Genomic DNA, 24,033 nt, shown 5'->3' with positions numbered 1-24,033 from the left:
ATTCTATGTTCCCTATTTGGGAGGTTTGTGTGTGTTTAAAAATTTGAATTTTAATGATTTTCTGTCAGAACTTAAAAACAAAGGCCCTTTGTTGTTTTGGGCAGACCTTATTTTATGGCCATTGCTGCAAGCCTTCAACTTTTATCGTTTTCCCCCTTATTTTAGAATCATTGGTTTTGTGCTCAATGACTTTTTCTTGGAAGTTGTATTTTCACACATAGTGAATAACGATTACAGTGCCTCAAATGTATTGAGATGGTTTACAAAACCAAACAAGTGACTGTTTTTGTGGTGCATCTTTGTTTGTCTACTTTGCCTCAGCATGTGTCTATGCAAATTGGCTCAAATTCACTCCAAATTTTATTGTTTTGTTTGTTTATATTGTTGTCCACAAGGCCATGCACATTACATGATATTTTCGGTATGAGATTAATTGTGTACATGCTTGTTATATTTTATTATCCAACCTCTATTTCCTATTTAAGAATAAGCGTCTCCTCAGTGTAATATTAGTATATATATCAGCTGATATTCAATCAACATGGCGAATGCTGACAGTGAGGAAATTGATTCAGGTAATTCATATTTGAACTTAAATTGTTAGGCTAAGTTATCCACCTACATCCAAACTACCTAGGTTATCTTGTGGAAGAGTTGAATGATGTTGATTTGAGTGAGGATGAAGAAGGAGGCGATGACCCAGCTGAGTTTTATGATAATGCACACATGGTCTTCTCCGTACATGAAGGTGAATCTTTCACCTAAAAAAAGCAGTAGCTTTTTACTACAGGATCAGCCTGGCTTTTTATCAGGAATTTTGCCCCATGGGCATCTTTCACCTAAAAATTATAAGTGTGTGAAATTTTTTGACTGTAAGTTACATAACTAGTCCAATAAAAAAATAGTATATTTGATGAAAGCCTAGGAGCACAAATCACGGATTTACCCATAATTCTGAGAATGAAAAGACTGGCTCATATTGTTTTTAACATTGTCATGTTGTTAAAACGTTTCGGTAAGAACTTATGCCATCATCAGTTTGAATGACGCGGTTGGTGTAGTTCCATAACAATATGGGCCAGTCTTTTTATTCTCAGAATGATGAAAGCCTGTTGTCCATGTATTTTATGACTTTCACCTGTAACAAAAAAATGTATCTTTGTGTTGTCATAATTACAACTTAAGACTTCCAATTGTATTGTAAACTGTTAGATGGTGGACATAGATGCTAGGTTCAGGTTTTTATTTGGCCAGTGTAAGGAGGCACTTTTGACTCATTTCTAATACACATGCCTTGTATTCAGGGTCTGTATTTGTTGTGGGAGTTGATAAAAGTGGTGGAAAACTTGCTGTCAGTGGGGGCGAAGATGACAATGCTGTTGTATGGGAGATTGAAAATGGAGAAATAATATTAGAATGCACAGGTATATTTCACATAAATAGCTTCTTGTGATTCCAGATTGATGCCAAATATTTATTAGAACATTGTTTTCATGAATCTTTTAGCATGCAAATATCAAATGTTTGTTGTTTATAAATTGTTTTTAAACAATGTGCTACTGACGCTACCAGGCATAATATTCAATAAATTGTTTCTGTTTGTCTTGTTTGAATTTGGTATCCCTGACCAATGTAAAAACCACTTTTCTGGTCCATTGCGAATACAATACCTGAAATTTCAGTTGATTTTCTTTCAAATTGTATTTTCAAACAGGTCACAAGGACAGTGTGACTTGCGCTGAGTTTAGTGCTGACTCATCGCTTGTTGCTACCGGCGATATGTCAGGACTGATCAAAATTTGGAAACTGGAAACAAAAAAAGAAATTTGTGAATTTGAAATATCCGACTTGGAGGTAAGTGGTTCGTGCATTTTGTAAGCATGAAAATAAATATCAGTTTTAGTTCACAAGCATTTATGTTTTTTATAAAGTTGCTCTTTTATTTAAGTATGTAAGTCTAAAATCAGTCCTCTATATTTTGAAGACAAGTATATTTCACTTAAAGACATCCTCAGTGCCTTTAAATCGACACAAAATTGGATTAATGTTAAGTTGCATCAGTTACATCATGATAACTACATCGGGTTTCTGTTTCATGTGGTGTTAGTGGATCTCATGGCATCCAGTGGCAAACATTCTGATGGCTGGAGCCCAAGACGGCAATGTATGGTTGTGGAAAGTTCCATCTGGTGACAGCAAGTTATTTCCTGTAGGTAAACTTAATTATCTCCTGAATGCTGATTTGTCTAAAACATGTGAATTGTAAATACTATTGAACATCAAATTTGGTGTCCAAACTTAATTGTAGATACAGTGCATGGTCAAGAGCCACCCATGGCACAGTTTATTCAATCTAGATTTTTATTTGCATTTTACTTACTTTCAACATCTGAACATTGTATTATTTTGTTACAATAATACAACAATGTAATATAGTTTTTAAAGTGTTTTGGTAATATTTGTAGAGTCCTGGTTGTTCTTGTACATGTGGAAGAATTTTACCAGATGGGAAGAGAGCTGTGTTTGGATATGGAGACGGATCTATTCGAATTTACGATCTCAAATCTGAGCAATGTGTCCAAGCCATCACAAAAGGTAATATTAACTTTTTCTTTATTCAAGCAATTTCGTAAGTAAATGGCGTAAATATATTCATGACAATAAATATCTTGTACTTTATGATACTGATTACTGGCAGGGTTTAATACACAGTCAGACTTTGTAAATCTCAACAGAGAACTTGCAGAAACTTGTTATCCAACACAAACTTAAGAAACAGATTGCAACACTTCTTTTTGAACTTTGTAAATCCAGATACCTCCATAAACTAATATTATGTGTCAAACCCAAGTAGTCAGGATTAACAAGGTCGGACTAACACATTTTCTTAATCCATTATGTTTCATGCATTTCAACGCTAGTATTTTGGTTTTAGTAATGTAGGTATTAAGCTAAGTGGACATTATGTGATGATGGAACCAAGTAGCCTCTGACTGTAATCTGTAAAACATTGCATGTAATTTTCAGTGTTGTTGTAGGTCGGGAGATGCACAGAGGCGGTGTCAACCATATTGAATGCGATAAAAGTGGACAAATGATCATGTCTTCGTCGTTAGATGGATCGTGCAAAATAATCAACCCCAACACAGGCAAGGTAAATGTGTTACCCCATTATGTATGTTTGTTCTCCATCCATCGTTAATCTCAACTTGTCTTGTGCAATCCAATAAACGACGTTTGGCCATAATAATAAAGGAATAAGCCTAGTTTTCCTGTGTTGTTTTTTACCAAATTCGGAAAAATTCCATGTCAAAAACAACGCTTCCTAAAGGACTACTGCAGGCATTCTTGTAATCCCCAATACTAATTAATCATGTCGACCTGCCCCATATGCGCATGGGCAATATGGCTATAGTTGTTTATATTATCTGTATAGTTGTAGAGTGCGAATGGAGACCCGGTCACTGTTTAGTGATGTTGGTGTATATTCGGTACGAGGGTATTTTTTTATGCACCTTGCCCTAAAACCGTTTTTCTTCATCACAAAACGTTTTCTAAATTTCTGATCTGCATACAGTTTGTAATGTTTCGACCAATCAGGTCTCGCATCTCTCTACACGAAGTTTTTGACGACTAACAGACACCACCTGCATTGATGAGACCTTATATGTCGAAACAGTGGCCATTTGTATGCAGCTATCTCACTGAATATTGGTTCATTGCATGGTTTTTATAATTTTGTTTATGATTTAAGGTTTCGATGACGCACAAGTGTGATGTGGTCGGGGAAGTCGACAACAGCGTTGAGTTCACTGCGTATTCACAGAGGTCTGTGTGTTGCTTGGCTTATTTTGTGCGTTTTAAACGTTCGTTGTCATTTTTGTACTTTATGAGGCTGCATTACTGACTCGAACGAAAACGTAACGACGATTTTATTGCGTTAAAAAGCTATCACTGTGCGTTGTTTCAATTATATCTGGTTCTTTGACTTTAGCATCAAACTCTAATTGTTGTCAGTAAATCGTTTCAAACAATATTTTAGTTTCATGATTGATAAAAATAAAGATATTATTTTGTGGAAATCTTCACCACAGACCTATATGTCGCTTTCTTGCACGAGCACTTCTGTTGCATTTATGAGAAACCGAAATGTACAACATTTATTCTTATTCTATTGTTTTAGGTTCCACATTTTAGCGATCGCTTCCCTCAACTCGACGCTGTATCTTTTTGACACGAGATCCGGTCAAATCCGCAACAAATGCCAACACCCGGTGAGTTTTTTGCCCCAGTGGTCGGTAATGAGAAAATTGTTTTGCCGCAAGGCGGTGTAAACGAGCCAATAATTCTTTATATTGCGGTGCATGTGAAGGTTTACCACTTTTTAAGTCAGTGTAAGTGAAAGAAGCCCCACGTATACAAAGAGTTCTTGCACCAAATCAGTGTTTCCCAAACCTTTTTGTGTAATATGTTTAAATTGACTAGGGAGCCGGCAAAATGTCAGATAAGGCTTAACGAACATTTTCAGCAGTTTCTGCCTGACTGAACCTTTTTTTGTTACAACACGCAACACATATATTTAATGTAAACAAAAAAATTCCTCACGCAAATATCCGTCTGTCGCATATACATGCACAGCATATAGAAGTCCGGTATTTCGGATTCAGTTATTCCGCCTATTTAGGAATTAAAGGCGAATTTCCACTTACCAAAAATTTGCTGACTTTTTGGAAACTCCGGATTATTTGATACGGATTTTCGCAAAAATTAACCAAGTTATGTATGCATACCGCAAACAATGCCTTTGCTTCAATTTAGTGCTCGTATAAACCCCATATCCCGTTAGTTTCTCAAATCGTCACAATTCGTTGAACTTCAGGAAGGAATCACGCGCGTGTTGTGGAGTGCGGACGAAACTCAGCTTGTGACGTCATGTCTGGACGGAATAACGAGAATATGGGATGCCAGGTCCGGAAACCTCATCCAAACTTGCGTGGGACACAACGACCAAATCCTCGACCTTGCTTTAACTAAGTGAGTGTTTTTTTTTCAACGAGAGATAGGAGTTTTTAGTGAGCTGTTGGCTGATGGCCGCTGTTTCGGCCTATTAGGTCCCATCAGTGCCGCTTGGTAGCTTTTTAATTGTTTTTTTTCACTCTGGGATTTGAACCCAGGATATCCTGGATTTTACTTGTCGTTTAACAGAGACAACACGTGGTTACTTTCGGCTTCGTCTGACGGGACAGTGCGAGTTTATCCATACAACAATTTGAGTAAAGATGAGGAAAGTTGATGTTGTTAGTTCGCTTCTCGTTTCTCCTTGCGTCAAACTTTCGAAAATAAAATACTGCTGTTTTTTGCGTGACGAAAAATGTTCGGTGAAGATAATTTGTTTTGTGTGTTTAGTATTTTTTCCTTAGGTTTGGATACGGTTTAATTCGCGTTCGCTGCGTTCGTAAGCAGACTTTAACATCTTTTTAGCTTTTCAAAATTAGATCAATTTAGAACTGCTTGTAATTTTAAATTAAGTTGCATCAGATTTATCAAATGCACACAAACCAGAATTTGAACCGAACCTAGACCTAGAATTACATTTAGTAAATTATTCCTTGTTGGAGTTGATTAGAATGAGAATAGCAACGAGTTCTACGTCGCAGTGGCTCTCTGCTGACTGCCAAATACAACTCTTCTGCTGTCTGTACTCACGTAACACAACCACGATCTGGTCACAGTATTTACAAATAATGTATTCAATTTCGAAGCAATAATAAATACACACCAGTGAACCATACGATCATAAATAAGGTTTGAACCGAACGATGGAAGGAAATTATACAAAACACCACTTTGAATAAATAAGTTTGCCTCCAAACAGACAAAAGTGTCATGTATAAATAGTATATGTTATATACAGCTGGCAAATTTGCCTCTTACCATATGGATCAAGTATAAAACGTGTACAGAACAGATGTTGAAGTAAAAAATATATTTCTTTAGTTATTCCGGGCTCTTTGTCCCATTTTCTCATAAAACCAAACAAATGCGGTTTAGGGTATAATCGGACAATGGCAGTATTTCAGTATTTCACATGCTGTTGTCAGTGTTACTCTTGCGCTACTACGGCTTCGTACGTCTTAGATACGTATGCAATGGCATTTTGAAAGCGTCGTACTTTTACCAGTCAGAAGCATCGCAACGCGCCGGATAAATAAGCTTCCCTTCTCCGTTGAATCTGGGACTGTTTTCCGAGTAAAATTGCTGATACCACCTTCGGTGCTTCCCCAGCGTTGACTCTTCTTTGACCAGAACTGGTTTTCGGAGATAAGTTTTGTTGTTCCACATCAAAATGTCGCGTTCGATCTGCAAAAATATAAAATTTAATTCCTACAAAACTAAATATCCGTTCTTGGTATTTATTTCAAAATATCTTACGTATACTAAAAATACATGGCAGCCTTGATATTAACTGCTGGTAAATCAAACCATGCTAAAAAGAAACAATCTACAATAAATAGCATTTCCAAGAAGAAAAGCATTTTTTGTCATTGGTGTCTGGGTTAATTGGATGTAGTGTAAGAAAATTAGTTTACACATAGAAACAATATTCAATTTCGTCACACCTGAGTGGTTTCCAGAAGGTAAAACCCCTTTGCGATACACATGGGAACCCAGGGTGAGATGTAAAAAGAATGGGAGAGTTTTTGTTCCAATGCTTCCACCGGTGTGATGTTTTGAATCATGAGACCACGAAAGAATGGAGTTGTCACATGAATGTGGACGGCACCCGCTCCAATCTACGTCAATATATTACTGATAATTAACGTGGGTTGAGTCAGTTGCTAGTTTGCCATAAAACATGTTGGATTGCAACATATCATTTTCCAAGCGAAAAATTTCATTCAGTCAACTGGAATTTGCCTGTTTCATTGATATTTCACTAACTTTATTTACACTTGTATATTTCATGTAGGAGTTAACGTTGAACTTTGCTTTTGTTTTGTTTTCATTCTTTCTTCAGCACAGAAACCGACGATGCCGTCACGGCTAAATTAATGTTTCTTTGTTATTTTTCGCACTGACGCTAATCGTCCATCAATCGGTGTGAGTTATTTTCGATACCTTTTTCCAAGTGTGAAAATAATTCTTTTTAGGAGTGAATTCTTGCAGTTACGCAAAAATAAAGTTAAATCAAATATTGCGTTTTTTCTGCTGTAGGAAAGTTTTAACCGCGGCGGCAAAACGCAAAGTTGAAACTAAAGATTTCCTCGACAATATTCCTACATGCACTGCTTGTTTCGGTTGGTTTTACATCGCAGATTTTGTCGTTCTAACTGCTCCAACACATGCTCAAAAACAGGCTTTATCTCAACTTTCTGTGTGAGCTTTACCTGTGATATATTAAAGTTGAGTTGGACGATGTGGAATTTCTTCCCGAATATATGGAGGTAAATATCGTCTTGGATTGTCATAGACGAGCAGTGTTTCTCCAACGGATTTTTCGAAGGTTGCCACGCCGCCTAAAAAAGTGCAAAAAAGTTAGAGGATAATTTCAGATGTCTGTTGATGTTGTCTGACCATCATGCTATGGCCGACAAATAACAGATTTTTACAGCTTTTCACAAAAATTATTGATTTTGATCATGACAGACTTAGTTGGTGCTGAATACTCTTCCGAATAGTATTTTTTTATGGTTTGAAAAATGTTGACGCTTCCCCACCTTAATTCCGTGCTTGATGAGATTGTTGATAATCGAATCGTTTGTTTGTTCTACGTCATTTCCGATCACGGGTTTATGGAGGTGATCAAGATGGGCGATGTCGGCCGCATTCTCGGGAATATCCTGGAAAAATAAACAGTCTGTTGAGCTCAATCGGTCAGTTTAGCTTCCACTTTGTTCGTTTTCTCTGTGGCGACTTCACTTTGATCATTTCTGTTTGGTGGTTTTTACTTCGTTTTTTTTTTACATCGACCCCTAAAACGAAAGGATGCAGAGCCCATAAGAGTTTAGGGGCCGCAAAGGTCTTATAGCCCGTGAACACCATTATTTATTTAAAACTAGGGGATTTTTACCACAAAGACTTGGCACCCTCCACAATCTAAATATCTCAATTAAGGTCTCGCGCCGACACATTGTTACTCACAAGGGCTATAAGACCAATACAACCAAAAGTGACCTATATAATATATTTCCCGTACCGCTGTCCATCCACCGTAAGGATTCTTAATACAAACAGATCAGATGAACGCACCTCATATGACCTGAGCTATAGGTACCTGTATATGAGAATTAATGATGTGCTCTGTACGTCCGGCGTATTTCAGTCTGCTCATTCCATCAGCTTTCGGCATTCTCCACTCGGGGGCGCTCTTGTCGCAGTGATACCAAATGTAGATGACGTCATTCACTTCGTCGCATGGCCACGTGTTGACAGACACGAAGCTTGGGACTGCGTGAAGGGATCAACCGGTGAAGTTACGTTGTAACGAAAAGTATTTCCTATCAACTCTACTTTAAATGGAATGGAAAAAATCGACTAATTTCAGGCAAAAACTTACTGTAAGGTCAGTTATTAAAGATAAGACCTGACGACAAATTTTCGAATTCTTTTTTTCGCATTTTAAGAGGGGACAACTTGCCGTTTCCACAGATCAGGAACGCATTCAAATCCCAAGCTATTGACCGACACCAAAGATATGTTGTGAATGTGAAAGCTGAAGATTTGCCACAGACAGTCAACCTTGGCCGGAATTTGACCTGATTTCGATACTCGGCTGTGCTTGTATCTGTCTTGATTCATGCCAGATTTTCCTGTATTGTGTTCGTTTTTAATGCGACAATTGTGTTGCCAATGTCATGGGTTTTGAAACGATAAGTATCGTATTACGTGACTGTCATACCCCCAGGATATGTAAGTGCGACTAAGAGTCTTAAAATGTGATTCCGTCTGTATTCCACCTTTCAATTCAGCCCTTGTTTAAGCGGCATTTTTTCGCAATACAGAAGTAATGTGATTTTGTTTTCCTACGTAGTTGATTAATACAGTTTAGAGCTTTGCTGTCTTTCGCTAATTGCCCACAGCTTGTTAAAACGCAAATCGAAATTTTAGAAATTTCTGTTTTCAAAGCAATACGTTTGAATACTGCATTCTGTGGGGTTCAAAAATGATTTCAATTTAAACTCCACCCCCTAAAAAAAGACATAATTACGTCATAATTGGGCGTTCCTCGTATTTGTAAAACGCACCAGCGGCCATTATATACAAGGCTGCTGTGTTTTTCTAAAATGTATAATAAGACTGAAATCAATTCACACAAAATCATTGAAGAAGAACTAGATTGAAAAGCGAATTTTGTGACCTCTTAATATACTGTAGTGTACTGGCAACACCTCAAAATCCACCAAAATGAAAAATTAGGTACAAATGGATACACTGTTTCGACGATATCTAAGTAACGTTAGCCCAGTGCCACAATCACTAGCTACACTGATGAGGCCTTACAGGTCAAGACAGTGTGCACACCTGTGTGCAGCTCTCATTGATTATCATGGCTCTTTTGCACATGCAGGTACAAATGTTCTTACTTTTCTGGGCGTAGGGAATATCCACAAGTTTCCCATCTTCTCCGTTAAACTTCCACCCGTGGAACGGACACTCGAGACAATCTGAACCGACCACTTTCCCACCAGCTGCCATATTAGCTCCCAAGTGAGGACAGTAAGCGTCCATCGCTCTCACTTTGCCTCGTTTGTTTCGAAAAACTGCCAACTGCTCTCCTGCAAGGACAAAATTTGATGAAAAAAAGTGGTTTTAATTGATATGATTTCGAAATTGTGGCAGTACAAGCTGAATTGTATGGTAACACCACTTTCGATAATATTAACAAGGCTAATGGAAAATTTGTTTTCGGTGAGAAATAATCATGAGTGAATCCTTTTCAATTCGTATGTTGAGAAAGTTTGCCGGAAGGAAATGTTATTTTTCTCCCGAACAACAACATATGGTCGCGCAAGTAGGTGTTTTTCAACCCCGTTTGATGATATGCGGCCACGACGGCTCCACAAACAGATTCCTTTGTGACGTAAGAGCCCGTAAATGACGTCAACGGTGGCAAAACTTTACCGTTAGGTAAACAGTCTTATCACGCCTCGCGTAACTATGGTAACCGCCTATCACAGCCCCCCTCCCCCCCCCCCTCCCCTCAATGCGAATACGGCGGCGTCTTATTGGGGGGCAGAAGGCGTAATCTTCATCTTATATAACTCGCAATTGCATTTAATTATCGTTGCGTTGTATCTTGTTGTTTACAGCGGAATTACGTGTACCCGTTTGACTTTCGGCATACACCATAGTGGTTCCCATGCAGTATTTTCAATTCGCTACCTATATACAATTATTTTGGAAAACAACTCCATGTGATGTGTTGTTATTCAGGTATAGCTCTTACAGTGAGCATTTTCGACCACTCTGCGAAATACAGCGTTAACAATTAGATTGTAAATGATGCGCCCACAACGGCTGTGGGCAACTGATCTATTCGTATATGTATGCTTTGCGACCCCCGATGAAAGAACTTCGCGATCCACGTATGTTTATTTGAATACAAGTCATTTATAAAATGTCAAAATTTTAAGAGAAATCCACGTGGTTCGTCTATGTTGATTGGTACCTAGTTTGGTATACTCCATACATATCGACGATTGACTGAAAGGTGTCTCAAAGAGGAAATAAGTGTGTCTGTTGGTCTTTAAGAGAAATTATTTCCAATTCAATCTATGTCTATAGTGGGTAGTGTGAGACAAAAGCAGAAGGTGATATTCTTGCGAATATATTTTCATAATGTTCGTACCATCCGGCATCGCATGTGATCCAGCGATCACACTCACGTTTACACGCGTGTTTATAAAACTCACCGAACACATACACGCTTTTAACTTGTCCCCTCTTCAAATTTCTCGAATCCATGACGCGAAACCAACCGTTAGGAAAGACTGGGGGTGTGTTTCCGATTTTCCTGTGACAAAAACATGTGGTTAGCTATATTTAGTAAAACTTACATGACCACTTCTTCTAACGCAAAGCAAAAGTTTCTTGGTAAAATTTTTACGTTGATGATGGAAGAACAGATTACAATAGCTGGTGGCGTGGGTATAGGTTTAAGCTATATTTAACACCACGGAAATACCCAAGCTATCGGGACTTTGACAAACTGTTTCAGAGTCAAGTTCATTTCAACGATCGTCATTTATGGGGGTTCGCCGCCAAAACACAACTTCAAGGTGATCGTTACTTAGCAACCAGAAACCTATACTCGCAGCTGGTGATACATTATGTCGTCATACAAGTTATGACATCATAGTCATCGAGTATTTATTTTCGAACAATGGATCGATTGTCAACATCACTTCCATTCCCAACTTCGGTTACAATTAAACGATTGTTCGTCATAAACGGTTTCCGCTTGCGCGGTCGAGATCAAGGAAAACACCTGAATCGGCCGCGATTTGGGCACCGAGTTTAGGGGAAACCGCCAAAAACATCCGGTGACTCACTTGCGGCGTTGTGAATGTTTGATGGACTTTTCCCTGGTAACGGTAAAATCATGGTGAACGTATCCGACGGATCCAAGCTCTCGGTAAAGATTGAGTGGTTGGAAAAGTAATTGGAACAACTTCCGTACGATAACTATCACCAGGAAAGCCAGGATGGCATTGAAAGATACACAGAGGGTGGGCGGGAGTCGTGTTCTGAAACAAAAGGTTGAAAAATGCAACTTTTCGCAAATATAGAAACTGTACAGCCTCTAAGAAATCCCAGAAAAAATTGTATTTGTTCCATTTTAAGAAATTAACGCTCCCATTCCTCCAGAAGAGCTTTTCCATCGTCAATGTGCATTGCAGCGTCAGTAACCGGTTGTGTGGTCGTATTTCTTCGTATGGGGCAAAAAATACATGACAAGGTTTTGTTGCCGTTTCTAGCTTACCCCGATTGAAGAAAACCGATCATATGGAACGGTGCATCAGAGCGTGACAGGGACCATGCCGAGTTCATCATGGATTGTATCGCATGCGCACTTGGGACTAAAGTCGTCGTAAAGTTCGTCATTTTTAATTCAGTTAGTTCACAAATTGCATTTTTTCCCTGCAAAACACGGTTAGAAGGTCAAAGCTATTTCAATAACGATGCAAAACCCCTTGTAACATATTGTAACCACTATAATCCACAGTGTACTTTGTCAGTCTAATTTTTGAACAATTTTAACCAGCTATTATACCACTGTAAGCAGAAATGGTACAAGGTCTTACTGCAACTAAAACACTTAAACCGTAGCCGTGCGTTTTTTAGGGTTCTACATCCCTGAGGGAATATTTTCTACATATTCCTTTTGATGCTTTCAGTTGTTATGGAAACGATAAAGGTTGATTAACTCCCGCGATATCACAACAACTTTAATCGCATTTACTGGGCGTCGTTGCTTGTGGCTGAAATCTGTCAATCAAACGTTTATTTCCATATCGTTTGCTTCTCAAAACAAATCATTGCATGTATATTGTATAAATATGCTTTTCCTGAGCACTGTAACTAATATTCCATAAGTAAAAAAACGTGAACTGGTGATTAATAGGAATTGTTCTTCTCGCAGTTAAGTTACGAAAGTTTTAATTGTAACAAACGTTTCGTTCACCGTCCGGCGAGACTTCTTTATGGTTATGCAGTAACGATATAATGCATCAAGAGCATAAACACCAAAAACGCAAGAAAAACTTAAAAAAACACAAGAAACGTAGGTGAACGTTGAGCTTACCAAAAGCTGACGAAACTAATGCCTGTTGTAAGCCTAAACAAGTCGTATATCAACACGCATAAGTTTTTGCAAACCGAACAGAACTGCTTTCTGCACCCATGCACATGGAGAGGTCGAAACCTTCTGTTGTTCTCGCATAACTTTCAGGGCGGCCGAACCCTAATTTACATTCTGTCGTACGGCCGATCGACTCCATGGTACAATTACGCCCCATATAGCTGGATATTAACCCGTGGTTGGGTCGGTAATTGTACCAAATAGGCAGGGATTAGGCGTCTGTTCGCCATTCTAATCTAACGTCTTGCAGTCGGAATAACGGAAGAATAGAATTTGAATGCAGATAACAGTGATATATAATAAACAATGTGAAAGCCTTATTGGAACGCAGAGATTATGGAAACATTTGTATAAGGCAAGATCGGCAAGGCGACGCCTTCAAGCGTATCCATCAACATCGATATCGCAACCAAAGCTGGGCGAATGTAACAACTAATTACACTTTACTGACATGGATCCTGGAACCTATTGGCCACAAACTTTTATGCAAACAAGCAACGGAAGGGTTGCATTAGTTTTGTGTCATTTCATCACAGCTTTCGAGTAAAAACCGGTTATTTTGTAGTTTCATCTCAATCTGCCTGACTGGAAACACCGTCTGAAATTCGCCTTTAGCTTCCAGTAAATCTCATCTTTCAGAACAACATCCTGAAATCCTCAAACTCTGAAGCAACTTATCCCAAAACGGAGTTTATAAACTTCTCCATCGCCTCGAGACGAAAAAATTTGAGTCGCTGATTTAATCTACACTGCGCGCTCATGCGGCACGACTGACGTCTTGCCTCGTCTGTGAACGGAGCCGTATGTTCGGATGCAGACAGGTTGTCTGAAGTGATGTTTCTCCAAGAGATACGGACTCGTATTGTTGCGTCACAATCACGTTGCAGGTAAGTTAATTCGACAACTATTGTTTTTTAAGAGACTTACTCACTTTTAGCAGGTGTTGTTTTTCGTTAATAGTGACGTCATACTGTGTCATGCGTCACTATTAAGATTGGGATTTGTGTTAAAGCACAATAAATTGGTATAATATTGTGCCAGGGCTCCTGTGGTTAATGGTGTTGTACATTTTATATTTATAGCTTGGGTAAAAATGTGTGGTAAAGTTTATTGAACGAAATTTCGTTTCTCGGAACGGTTTTGTAACGAAATTTCGGAACAAAGGCAAAAAATGTGTTATGACTTTACCCATGTCTTATTTCAACATCCGGGTGGTGGTGGTAACTCGACAAAAGACAATTGAGTCAAAACTCGTCATCGAGCGTTTTGGAACGCCATGAGCGATTATCAAACTCGATCCGACACAATTTCACCGCAGAAGGCCGTTTTTAAGTTGGTTTCCCTGGGAGTTTGTTAACTACAGGTAATTTCTCCTTACTTGCGGATGCCGCAAGTAACGAAAAGTGCCGAAAATAACTTGGTTTCGCTTTATTTCTTCACACACGACTGAGAGTCACATATGTGAAGAGGATTTCGCCGGTGATATTTTGCACTGCGATCTTGCGGTCGTTGCACCCTGGCATCGTTGTGTGAAGCATGAACAAATGTGACAATAAAGCAAGGGTGTCCAATCCGACCCATCACGATCCCGCAAATCTACGTGTCATGGTAGATTTGCGCTAGGATTGAGACCAGAAAATAAAAAAAAATAGTTTGTGACCCTAAATAAGGTAACTGTTATTGTGCAATAATTTCGGTCCAAAACAATCAGTTTAATATTGTTTACAAAGTATGCGAAACATTTGCGTTTGTAAATTTCGTTTTTTAAAAAGGATCAGTTGCTATATTGCCCAGGGGTAAATCCGTTAACGGTGCCACGATTACGTTAAAATTAAAGAAGGTCTTACCCATCTAATGATGCAATCTTGTGTCTTTGTCACATCTTGTCGAATGTAAGGTTTGGACCCTTAGGATTAAACCAAAGTTTAAGGTTAAAGGAGGAACCTCAAGGTTAAAGTGTATGAATCACGTTTTTCTTGTTCTTTTGGGATGTTTAATTAGTTCGCTTTGCTTCTAAGCAATGCGCGGTATGAAAAAAATTGCATACATGTCGCTTTACGTTTAGGAACAAACAATTTGACCTTCTTGTCGTAATTATCTGGAGTTCACAGAACCGTATGGTGCGTAATGCGTAAAGACATGCACATTGACATTTCCAGTAGATTTTTGAAAATATTTTGGAAAAACCATATTGAAATTATTTATTTTCAAAAAACCCGCTTATTTTCGATTGGGGTTCATAGTGCTATCATATAGGGGAGACCGGGGATAGCTCGGACGGTTTTGGGAAAATTGCTCATATTTTTTTTAAATTATGAACCACATTCTTAAATTTTATTTTGTTGTAAGTAGTAAAGCATTACTCAAAAAACAAAAGGGTTTTCGTTCGTTTTAGCTCACTAAAAATGCTCATTCAGCCAATTTTTTAAACAGGTCTCAAATGTCCGAAGTCACCCCGGTACCGGGGTAACATCGGACGTGACTGGGGATATCTCGGACAGCAAGTTTTAACAGACGTTTTTTTGTTTATTTAACAAATAACTGAAATCAAACTTGGCGCAATGTCAGCATTGGGTCATTAGCGCATAAAATATCATTCAAGCTTTCAGGAATCGGGGCGTGGCCACTTATCGTTTCGACCCTTCCACACATTCATACTTTGGGTAAACCGTGTACGTTTAACGGCAGCACGGCTATCATAGATTTTAGAGTGAACAAACGATTGTTTTATCTTTGGGACTTTTTACTGCCAAAATTCAATCATTTCATCCAACCTCTGTTTATTCTCTACTATGACCGATAATTTTTCATAAAACTCAAAAATTGTTGCCTTCTCGCGATTTTTTGCCATGATGTCCGAAGTATCCCCGACCACGTGACGACATAGAAATTCTTAAACTATGGCCGTAGGTTACACAAAATCATTATTGGCCTATCCAAGAATACATATTTGATTATGCAATCAACCCAAAATTACTGCATTTTGATTAACTGTGACAGATATATAACCTTCCACATACAAATTGAAAAACTTGGTTTCACTGATTAATTGACTTTTTCGATTATAACTTTTTAAGCAGACATGATTTAATTACAAAGTTCCTGTTAACGTTTGATGGAGACATGAAGCTTTTGTAAAAGTGTCTTAACAATACCTAATTGTGACGTAAAATACCTGGTCCGAGGTATCCCCGGTATCCCCTAAAGTGCATATTTTAATCAAACGCAGATTCTAGGTATGAATTGCGCAGTATAGATGTTTTTGACCGCTTCCCATGCTAAAAAAGCAATTTGTCATTGTCCGAACGTATTTAATAACGACCTCCATAACCAACAAAACCAATGTGACTGAAATAATTATTATTTTAATCAAAACAACGTGTTTACTTTTTGGTCTATGTTAATGTTAACACTTTTTACCGCAATATAAATAAAGGAGCTTAAAAAACTTTCTTATCTAGAAGTAAGATGTAGTTTTGTGACTAAACGGTTTAATATTTGATATATTTTAATACACGAAAGTATTCATTTTTTCACATATCCTTTCCAAGGATACTAGAACATGTAGACGAACTCAAATTACTTATAGACACCGCGGCAGACGCATCATTTTATATTTGTAGCTTTTCAATTATTTTGTGTTGTTGAACTTACCTTTGAAACATTTTCCCCTTATTTTTTACCACACTGGAATTCGAACCTATGAGTTACCATTGTACATGAATCCAGATTACTCCGATATTTGAAATATGGGTTCTGGGTTTTCTACTTTGCACATGCGCTGGGCCTCTCCACCGATGTTGCCAATCGCACGCTCTCAAATTACTTCACGCACATTTATCTATACTGCCGACAGTGACAAACGTTTGCATATTATTACAACCGCCAGGTGGCAGTACTACACCATGACGTCAAGCACATGTTGCGGCGAGATATTTTTTTCTTTCTCTGCGTCAAGTCTGTCAGATGATGGTTACTCACTCGGCAGTTGTGCCGAAAATAAACGTTTTCATGTGTTGTTGTTTCATTTTTACAGATGCTCTATTTCGTACGTTAAGTTTATCTGTTAGTTTTCGTATTGCCTGGATTTCGAATGGATTTTTAAATTTTGAATTGCGTGAGTTAAATTTCTGCTAACTTTCGTGAAAACTGTACTTGAAGGGGCCAAATATAGTCAAAATATGGCGCAGACAAGCCACCAAATCAACTACGATAGTGTCCCATTGGAAGTAAAAGCTAAACTTGCTGAACTGGATATTGAAATATCAGAAGGTGTGTATCGCTTTATGGCTTTTGTGTAATGTGTGAATGATATTTGGTTATTAATTTGTATTTTTATAATGTAATATGTTGAACACGTAAGTGTGCTGCTAAAATGCTGTTTGTATGTTGTCCTTTTTTGTTGTATTTTGTTTGTGTATAAATCCCTATTAACTTAAGTCTTTTGTCAGTAACTAGATGTTGAACCTCTATCACTGATAACAAACACACAACACATACATATTATATACACATACAATTTGCAAAGTGGTGTAATTGTTTTGTAATAATACAGATATGTTACTTTCGATAATCGACCAATTGTAACAAACAAATCAACATTACAATACGTAACTGATCGTTTCCATGGAAACTCTTTTACTTGATAAGGAGTCATTAACAAGACTGATTTTGCTGATACAGACCTTGTGGTGTACCAATGTATGTCTCTATCTACTGATAACCAAGCTTTTAGCCTGAGGCCATATGTGGTACTCAATATATGTGTGTGCACAGTAACATTTCTGCCTTGAAGGTGTGTCTTGAGGATATTTGGTGATTAACGATTTCTTTGTTCGTTTTTAGAGACACAGTAAAAATTAGTCACAGTACTTTCATGTTTTCCACGATGGATACCAACTTGTTTGATCTTTAAAAAGCATGAAACTGTTGTAAAATTATTTTCTTGTAACCCAGTTTCAGAAAAAGTAAATGTTATGCCCTCACCCACTTTAAGCCTGTGGCATAGTAAGCCATGAGTAATTGATACATTTTTGATGTTTAGGAAACATAACTTCTTTTTCATCATTTTTCTATGCATACACTGAATACAAACTAATTTGTTGTTATTTCCTTCTAGCAACACATTAACCTTCTTTCACTATTTGGCAACGAATTTTGCAATTCAAAAAGTCAATCATCATAAGCATTATGAGTGTCTATATTTGGAATAATTGTCATTATGACTTGAGGTCAATTTGCTTCCATGTCCGGCTGTTAATGGGGAGTATTTCAAAATTGTACATGACGTCACTGCTACATGTGTTTGGCTGCTTATTAAGTCAGTTACATTTTGACAGTTTTATTCGTCAATTACAAATTACATTTAACTCACCATACATTTCGCATGCAATTTAGTTGACAATCTGGACTCTATTGTAGTCAAACCAAAATACAATGAAACATTCAGGATTACCAGACCATGAAGGAAATTGAACTTCGTGAAATACTAACTTTACTCTCATTTCATGTGAATGGAATGTTTAGAATTAATTCCATTCACGTTTATTTCATGTTGTAGTGAACAAAGCTTAGAGGCATGGTTCAATAAATGAAATATAATGTTTCAGAAATATTTGTTAAATGCCTTAGGTATTTACCATGTGACTGTACCTGAATTAGAGTTACATTAAAATAACCTGTTTAGGGATGAATGCTGTAGTTCTGTGACTTTTCTACAACTGAAATCTACTGGAAATCATTTGAGCAGTTTCACATATTCTCAGTTTTTGAATCATAAAAAAAACTGTTGATTTATGTGGCTCTACACATGTTAAAAGCTGTTTTGAATACAAACCTATTACTGGTTGCTTCCATTTAAAAATGAAGGACCACTTAGGGAATTTCAAACGAAGCAGAGACGCCAATCTCAGATGTCAATAGGATGGCACCGCGCCCGGTTAAAATCAATATCCAATCCCTTGATTGCCGACGGCGTAAATCCTTTCATGCAGACGTCTGCAGGTTATTGGCCTCGTACGTGAATTCGAGTCGAAATGACGTCATGTCTTGACGGAACGTCTGTCAGATCGATAGGCACACCTGACCTCCCGCTAAACTATGTCGCAATTCCAGAAATAAATGCTGACCACACCATAACCTGGCGAAAGCACACGTTTCGATTGCACCAAAATCTGTCTGGTCTGATCCATCCCGGGCGATCGAATCAAACGTCTACTCTGCGATTACGCCACAGTGATTTTCGTGTTTTGCGCGTGTTTGAGTATATCAGCGCTATGAAGCTTTTTACTGTCCCAATGTACCTGGGGAATATAACATTGCACATGTCTTGGCAAGTGTAAGCTACCAACACGTGCAATTTTTTCATCTATGTCATCACCAACCTCCGTCTGTATTACGTTTTTTTTTCAATTAATTATCTTCATTAAGTTTTGAATTGCTGATGTTAAACTTGTCTTCTTCAAGAAGTGTTACTGCCAAGGCTGATATTAAATGCCCATTATCAAAAGATTTGCTTTTGTGGTTGTTTTGTTTGTTTATCAAGAGGCTTCTGTCGTTTTTGGAACTTTGTGGAACAGCATAAAAGTTGCCTTTTATGACACATCACATCCTAAGCATTTATTTATTTAAATATGCGTTCACACCTAATCCTGTGGCATGTTTTTTCATTTGGTTGTGTTAAAAACACGGACGCCAACGAATGACTACACCCTTGACTGGACTACCACTATACCAACAAAACTGTCATCTTGTCCAATGGTATAAGGGCAGCTGGTTGATACAAGTGGGCATGATTCATTGTGAACGAGGGTTTGATTTAGTCCTGTGTAAACTTTTCCATGGGCGTTATGTTTACAAAAGCCTCACCCCCGTGGAGTTGATTTCCTAACATCCGAGGGTGGTGGACATTGTTGTGTTGATCATAGTGATTTACATTGGCAAATTTATTGGACTGATAAGACTACATAAGCTTTTGGGCAAATCAATAGATTTAATTTGTTTATTTAGGATTCCAGTAAGATGGCTTCTGGTATTAATATTTTAGTTTTAAGGAATGTTGAAATACACAGTATTGTTGCACACTTTGGGATCCTATTCAAGCATTGTTAACATTTGTGACCTAACTTGTTGGCAAATGTTTGGCCACAAGAAACCAGATCCCACTTTACTCTTTCCTAAGTCGAAAAGCATTTTCCGCAACATCTGCTGTTTAACCACTTCAGCAGCCATTGTGACATCACAAGGCCCACTCGATTCCCTTGAGTAGCTTTTCAAGTTCAATGTTTGGCTTTGACTTTTGTAATTCAGCTTCTGGTTGATTGTTTCTTAAGTACACCATACGGATTAAGTGCTTCTTAAATCTACTCGATCCACATTTCAACAAAATGTGCTTGATCCAATCACAACTTGGTGTTATTGCATTCTTTCATTAGACTCTGGCTAAATGCCCTTTTTTAAAAAAAGAAAACGATGATGCCTTTTTAGGCGAAATATATTTTTCCCAAAAAACATTCACCATCTGAGCTGTCTTCAGATTGCTTTGCTAATTTTAACACATAAGCATATCGATATGGTGCGGGATCGACAGCCTGCCAGGGTGTCTTTGGTTTAAATTGATCCAGTTTTTTCATTCTGTAATCACATTATTTTTTAGCATTGTCTTATGTCCAATCTCTTACTACTATATCGATAACACTTTCATTTTCTTGGTAAACATCTTAAATGGTTTTATTTCAATACACTGATCACAAAAAATAACTATGGTGTTTGTATTTTTAGGCGACATAACACAGAAGGGATACGAAAAAAAGAGGAGAGTTCTTCTTCAACCTTACATTAGCAAAGGTACCATTATACATTATAAACACATGTTTCTGCGAATATATTTTAAGTTCCCTTAGATTGTAATGTAGAGATGGCCACGACTAACAAGCCCAGACATAAACATGTCAGTAAAAATCGGCCTGATGGAAATAATGCATTGTTTTGTGTTTGTGCGGTGATGTGTGTGCGTTCTTTGGGTCTGAATCATTGTTGATAATGGGCAGAAACTTTATTGGTGATGATTTATTGTCTGTTATTTCCTGACATATATTACCATGCTGATTTGTGCAGTTTGCAGTGTATCTGAATGTATTGTGCAAAAAAATTGTTTGGTAAACACAAATTCAACTGCAATATTGATGGTTAAACATGATGGTGTTTCGTGACATTGTGCTCAAATAAGCCATGCAAGTTATACAGAGCTGACATCAAACCGTGTCAACTAATGTTGAATTATTTATGACAAAAGCCTATGGTGGATCTGCTGCATATACTTTTTTCTTTGCATGTGTGTTGTCAAGAAGGCAGCAAAAAAGAAGGTTTAAAAACAAAAGCCCAAAATGAAATTTCCTCTTTAAAATTTCCATGGACATGAAGGTTTCAAGTGTGTTACGTTCGCTTATTTCAAATAAGGCACAATTGTTGTGTTAAAACAGGAATTCTAAACTTATTCCTCTTGTTTGAAGTTGTAAGTTCCAAAACTGATAACTTTCATGAATTGTTAAATATGGAACATACAAATAGAGTAATTTCTGGCAGCAACCCTTTCTTGCTTGATCCAATCAAATTCCATTTTAAGAGTCAATGTGGTCTCCGTAATGTTATCCAACCCTGAGAATTTGTGTTAAAACTGTTACAAACGATTCTGTTTAGAAATCGTTTTTTTTTCTTTTCAAATGCGGCAAGCTTGTCGTATGGTCGACTGGAGGTCAGTTGCAACTGATTTTCTTGGTATTGAAATCGGTGCGCTTACCATATGGTTCAGTTGCAAGCTTGACCAACCGATTAACACTTTAACCTTTCGTAATGCCTCAAGGGCAATTCGAGAGTGAGTTGTCCATTGCACGTTTGGATTATTGGTTTTAAGTTTTGTTTAAGTTCGTAAGGGATCTACCTACATATTCACACTATTTGTTTTAATCGTCACCGTCTTTCGTCTTTCTGAGCGTACACAAAATGTTTTTCTGCGGTTAATTCGTTGAAAAGCAAATATGTCAATGTGGCAATTCTGTATGAAGGATTTCCTCTGCTTCGGTTTGGGTTAAACCAGTTTCCCAGTTACCCAGTTACCCAGAATTGCCTCATATAATTTCAACAAACAAACAAACAAACGATCGATTATTGCTTACTGTGACGTGATAGGAAGTGGTGGAACATTACAACAATACGCCACAGAAAATATGTTTTCTGTTTGATAAATTTCAACTCTACTTCCGCTGTGTTATGTTGCATGTGGACGTAATACTGTGGGTTTTATTCTGCGTAACACATCGGAAGTTGGTGTCTGTAACCCTTTCCCTTTTGCACGAGCCGCGTTTGTAAATTTTCTGCACGAAAACGGCAGTACAGTATTAATGGATGAAAAAGGACTCATTGATTTTAATTTGGACCTTATGGGCGTTAAGGGCTTCTGTGGAATTTGTATTGGTGGTAAAAGAGCCATAACTTTATTCACTTTCGCGTTTGTTAATGTCTCTTGGATAAGTGTGTATTATGCGTTTAGTATCAATAACCAAAGGTCCGGGATATTTAAGCAACTTTTGTCAAGTAAATAATCGCATATTAGTTCTCGCATAGACTGAATAATTGTGTGCTCAACATTTCTTCCAACGTCTTGTCTCATTTGCAATTGCTGTGAAATGGATATGTTGAACACACGTGACATAAACCAAACCACTATTATCTGCTTATGCCAAACATCAACGTAATAATACAGAATACAAAGATATTCGTTATACCAGTTGATGTATTTTAAACGTTTTAAAAGCGCAACCGGACTGCAATTAGTTGTCTGCATACAAAAATGCGCAGTCGGCTCAGCGAAGTTATCGTAATTCTTGCTTCAGTTTACAAGAAATAGCAATGTATTCGCCACAGTCGGGTAGTGACGGCTGTTTCTACTGTAAAAAGGTGTAAACGTGTCGGCTTGCAACCTGCTTTTGGGCAAAACCAAAATAACACTTTAAAATTTGACGCGGAAACGTGAAAGTGCAACTTCCGGGTGTCGTGAGAAAATTACGACAACCATGCGCATGATGGCAAACTTACTGGTTGAGGAAATAGAGGGCAATTTAATGGCATACTTGCGGTGTAGATGCCGGTAATTATGCGAGGATGGCCCAATTTGGCTAGCTCCATTCAACCGACAATCAACTTGATATTGGGTTGTACAGATAGAAGTAGGATGTGTTTTTGTGTGTTTGAATACGGTGTTGTATGGTTGTAGGTCATGTATAGTTGTGACTCGAACAATGATTGTGGAAGTTGTTGACATTTATTGAGGTGTGCGGCATTTTATTGCGGTAGTGGAGTGTTTATGGATTGGCGAGACTTGTTCTTGAAGAGAAAACGGCAGTCGGTAGAGTTGAGAATCCAGAAATGAGAAATCAACAAAACCTTGTTTCAAAATCACGTCTAATTTCAGCGAAGACAATAATTTTAACGTTACAAAGTTGTTTGTTTTCTTATTTCTGAATCCCAGTTCAGAATTTTGTATGAAAAATATTTGGGAAACTGCTACGAGTTTTGCGAAACAGCCTGGCATCATTATGTAATAAACCCTTACTCATGTTAAAAGCACTCTAACAGCTTTGCGATTGCAGCAGTAACGTGTAGGTCTGTTATTTATGTTGTCCATGCCATATTTATATTCTAAAACAAATAGACTTCTCATTGCTTCAATATTTCGTCGTATCTTAAAGGAAGAACACACAATACGTAACACCAGCACAGTGTCGCTATATTCACTCTGCATTTCCGTCGAGTTTGCATAGATGTCTGTTTTATTTCAGATCTCCTGGCATCAGAGTAATAAATGCCATCTAACTGTGGTTGGCGCAACACAAAAACGTCAGTTGACGCCAAACGTCACGTGAATATGCTGTAGCGAAATTTCACTCCGTTTGTTTGGTGACGCACACGTGAAAGTCACGTGATTTCGACGTCATTCGGTTTGCAAACAATAGTGTATGAAAGATGTTTAATTGTTTAATGCACGCACGTATGAAGGTTGTGGAACGGAAGGCATTGGAATGAACTCCCTTAAGTGTTGCATAAAAACATCTCAGTTGCGCACCAAGTTTTGGATTATGTGGGATAATCCATTAAAAACATAAAATACAAAACTA

The 24,033-nt window shown here is 37.8% G+C and overlaps 3 protein-coding genes across 4 annotated transcripts in view; 2 read left to right on the top strand and 1 right to left on the bottom strand.

Annotated features, from left to right (window-relative positions):
* The first annotated feature begins 481 nt into the window (after nucleotides 1–481).
* LOC145913814 (angio-associated migratory cell protein-like) lies at nucleotides 482–5,345 on the top strand. The gene is made up of 11 exons (XM_083001575.1): nucleotides 482–575; nucleotides 638–748; nucleotides 1,305–1,424; nucleotides 1,715–1,854; nucleotides 2,108–2,209; nucleotides 2,466–2,595; nucleotides 3,039–3,154; nucleotides 3,755–3,828; nucleotides 4,184–4,274; nucleotides 4,880–5,034; nucleotides 5,206–5,345. The coding sequence occupies exons 1-11, from the start codon at nucleotides 542–544 to the stop codon at nucleotides 5,291–5,293; spliced, it is 1,161 nt and encodes a 386-aa protein (XP_082857701.1). The 5' UTR covers nucleotides 482–541; the 3' UTR covers nucleotides 5,294–5,345.
* Nucleotides 5,346–5,726: 381 nt separating this feature from the next.
* LOC145913677 (cholesterol 7-desaturase nvd 2-like) lies at nucleotides 5,727–12,268 on the bottom strand. The gene is made up of 9 exons (XM_083001417.1): nucleotides 11,984–12,268; nucleotides 11,553–11,747; nucleotides 10,914–11,014; nucleotides 9,585–9,776; nucleotides 8,276–8,448; nucleotides 7,719–7,841; nucleotides 7,389–7,517; nucleotides 6,621–6,794; nucleotides 5,727–6,360 (listed from the first exon to the last, which is right to left on the bottom strand). The coding sequence occupies exons 1-9, from the start codon at nucleotides 12,103–12,105 to the stop codon at nucleotides 6,175–6,177; spliced, it is 1,395 nt and encodes a 464-aa protein (XP_082857543.1). The 5' UTR covers nucleotides 12,106–12,268; the 3' UTR covers nucleotides 5,727–6,174.
* A 4,634-nt stretch (nucleotides 12,269–16,902) lies between these two features.
* Nucleotides 16,903–24,033, top strand: part of LOC145913987 (disco-interacting protein 2 homolog C-like) — a 31,169-nt gene continuing 24,038 nt past the window's right edge. For both annotated transcript variants that reach the window (XM_083001758.1, XM_083001759.1), the window contains exons 1-2: nucleotides 16,903–17,134; nucleotides 20,642–20,707. In XM_083001758.1, coding sequence (XP_082857884.1) covers nucleotides 17,044–17,134; nucleotides 20,642–20,707 — 157 coding nt within the window. In that variant the 5' untranslated portion in view covers nucleotides 16,903–17,043. The remainder of the gene's footprint in view (nucleotides 17,135–20,641; nucleotides 20,708–24,033) is intronic.

This window comes from Ascidia mentula, chromosome 9 (assembly GCF_947561715.1).
Source record: "Ascidia mentula chromosome 9, kaAscMent1.1, whole genome shotgun sequence".
NCBI classification, from domain to species: Eukaryota; Metazoa; Chordata; class Ascidiacea; order Phlebobranchia; family Ascidiidae; genus Ascidia; species Ascidia mentula.
The sequence above is the reverse complement of the archived record's forward strand: the minus strand, read 5'-3'. Positions and strand labels throughout refer to the sequence as shown.